The sequence below is a fragment of the Phalaenopsis equestris genome, unplaced genomic scaffold, assembly GCF_001263595.1.
Source record: "Phalaenopsis equestris unplaced genomic scaffold, ASM126359v1 Scaffold000511, whole genome shotgun sequence".
NCBI lineage: Eukaryota > Viridiplantae > Streptophyta > Magnoliopsida > Asparagales > Orchidaceae > Phalaenopsis > Phalaenopsis equestris.
Window position 1 is genome coordinate 133,230 of NW_018164951.1, and position 2,654 is coordinate 135,883.

General features: G+C 36.9%; 1 protein-coding gene across 1 annotated transcript; it reads left to right on the top strand.

Moving 5' to 3' along the window:
• The first annotated feature begins 211 nt into the window (after nucleotides 1-211).
• Nucleotides 212-1,970, top strand: LOC110028389 (phospholipase D zeta 1-like). The gene is made up of 3 exons (XM_020730222.1): nucleotides 212-717; nucleotides 1,757-1,858; nucleotides 1,917-1,970. Exons 1-3 carry the CDS (start codon nucleotides 496-498, stop codon nucleotides 1,968-1,970), a joined length of 378 nt encoding a protein of 125 aa, XP_020585881.1. The 5' UTR covers nucleotides 212-495.
• Nucleotides 1,971-2,654: the final 684 nt, after the last annotated feature.

Sequence of the window (2,654 nt, forward strand, 5' to 3'; positions counted from 1 at the left end):
TTAGATTCACGTACAACATTAATGATGATAATTCATTACTCCAAGGCGGGCTATGATTCTGGCACACATCATCAGTAACAACTTTTTAAACTAAAACTATTTTCTCTATTCAATAAAAAAATATAACCTTGATTTAAACGCATTCAATTAAACCTCTAAGCTTAATAAATTAATAAAGCTAGAACTCAACCCTCTGAGTCGGCTCCACTTGTCGACCCACCGTAACACATCCCTCCAAGCCCGCGAACTTGCAGTCAAGAGTTTCCAAGCGGAACGGGAATCGATTACCTCTCCGGGTTCCAGCGGCGTCTACCGTCTATAAAAGCCGAAGAACAAATTTTGCAGCGATCAGTTTTCATCTTTTTTGGTCTGGACGAAGAATCGAATTTGAATCCTCCGCATATACTCCCCTTTATCTTTCTCCATCATCTGGAAGCCCTAGACCCGAAATTTCAGTCCGGGAGTAGAAATTCCCCGGCAACACTTTCAGAAGACATGTCGGATCAGTCAACCATGGAGGATGTCCATCGTTACGTGAAAGTGCGGTCTGAGCCGGCGACGTCGTCCTCGCAGTTGCTCCAACAGGAGTTTACACCGGACCGGGCGTGGATTTTTGACGAATTGCCCAAAGCGACCATCATCTCGGTCTCACGGCCGGATGCCAGCGACATCACTCCCATGCTTCTTTCCTACACATTCGAGTTCCAGTACAAGCAGGTGCATCACCCGCTTATCAGCTTAGTCTTTCGTACTTTTGATTTGATTTCTACAAGTTATGTTATTTCGACTCAGTCAAATTCGGGGAAATGATGTGTTTTGACTCATCAGCCCTTTCTTTTGTTCTTATGATCGAGAGTGTTAGTGATTTTGGTGCGGGTAAGGTTGTAATTGGTAACGTTGGATTACATTTTGTTGTTTTGATCAATTGTAGATTAATGCGTCATATTACTGTTTTTTGCTTTAATTCAGCTTTTATCGGGAAGGTTTATTGTTCTCAGAAGTTCGATTGGAACTGGTGTTGGGTGTTGATAAGGTCGAATATAGTAATTATTAAGTTCTTATACTGGCAGATTTGGCACTTTCGCTGCCTCATCCTAGTTCTGTTAGCTGGAGAGCTAGAAGAATGAAATCACGTAACGCAAATTTTATATGACTTGTCCTCTAGAAGTTCGCTTGCTAGTTGCATGGTTCTTTTATGGCGTTTGCCTATATTGGAAATGTTTGCTGTGTTTTTCTCTGCAAATTTTATATAGAATTTATAGTCTTATTCCGATGTGCTGGTGACTAAGAGTACATTTTATTATTTTTTTGCTGAAAGCTTGATGCTTCTCCCCTGTTCAACAACCCCTCCCCTTAACGAAGTTTCATGCTCTGGGTACACTTCTTATGTTGGATGCATTAACTTGTATCTTCGTAAGGTGCAGGAGTAACGCATCTTATTGTTTCTTTTGGTGGAATGTATATTCTCCTGTTGCAGCCGTCATAACTAATTGTGGCCGTTCATGTTACACATTGGCCTTCTACTGCTAATTTTTGAAATTAGTAAGAGTAACAGCTTTGCTTGGTCTAAGTTGGAACTCAAACATTTAATATTAGTACTTTCCAATTACCATTTTTATATCCATTGTGTTGTTTTTGTTGGTTTTAATTATTTTTACTGTAAGGGCTGTGTGGGTTTACATGACTGTCAGGGTTATACATTATTTTTATATGTCAACTTCTCAATCATAATAATTTCTATGTTTACATGTGGCAGTTTAAATGGGTTCTGCTGAAGAAAGCATCACAAGTAGTTTATCTACATTTTGCATTGAAAAAGCGTGCATTTATTGAAGAATTCCATGAGAAACAAGAGCAGGTATGTCCGTCTTATCTTGATTATTATAAATGCTCTTTTAGCTTTTTTCTTTTGGTAGAGCTTTGAACATTCAATGGATTTCAACATGATGACAGAAGCTTTAACCCAGTAGCAAGTATAATAAATCACAAAATAGCCACAAAAGAGGGGAAGCACCATAAAAATAGAATGCAAAAATTATGCTGTTCATCTCAAGGAAACTTACATCCAGAGGAGATGAGAGAGTATCTGATCACTAAGAAAAAAAGTCACAATCTTTTTTGTGAACATAAAAATAAGAGATGCTGTCTAGCGCTTATTTGAATTTGAGTACATTTGCTCGACGAAGGAAAATAAAACCGAAAGCCTTTCAAGCCAAGTAAGAAAAATCTTAGCATAGATAACAAAGAAAAATAGTTAGAGAAATACATGAAACTTATCCAATCAGGAAGTTTCTCAAGAAGGCACCATTAATTCACCAAGATAATACTTTCAACTCTTGGAAATGATCTTCAGATTACATTCTTTTTCTCTCTCCTATATTTTCTAATTTATTTTTCAATCTTTCAAAAGAAACTCAAGTTTTCTTTATGTTTTCATGCCAAGCAAGCTTCCACACATCAGCTTATATAGCTATTAACTCAATACAAAGCAACCTTATGCAAAATCATGCAAACCATTTTCATGCTTTTACATAAGCAGTTTAATTCCTACCTTATCATGTTATTCATGATAAAATGAACCAATAACTAATAAATTACCTAACACAATTATCCAAATATCCACTTCTAATATGTTCTCGTTTATTTATTTTTTT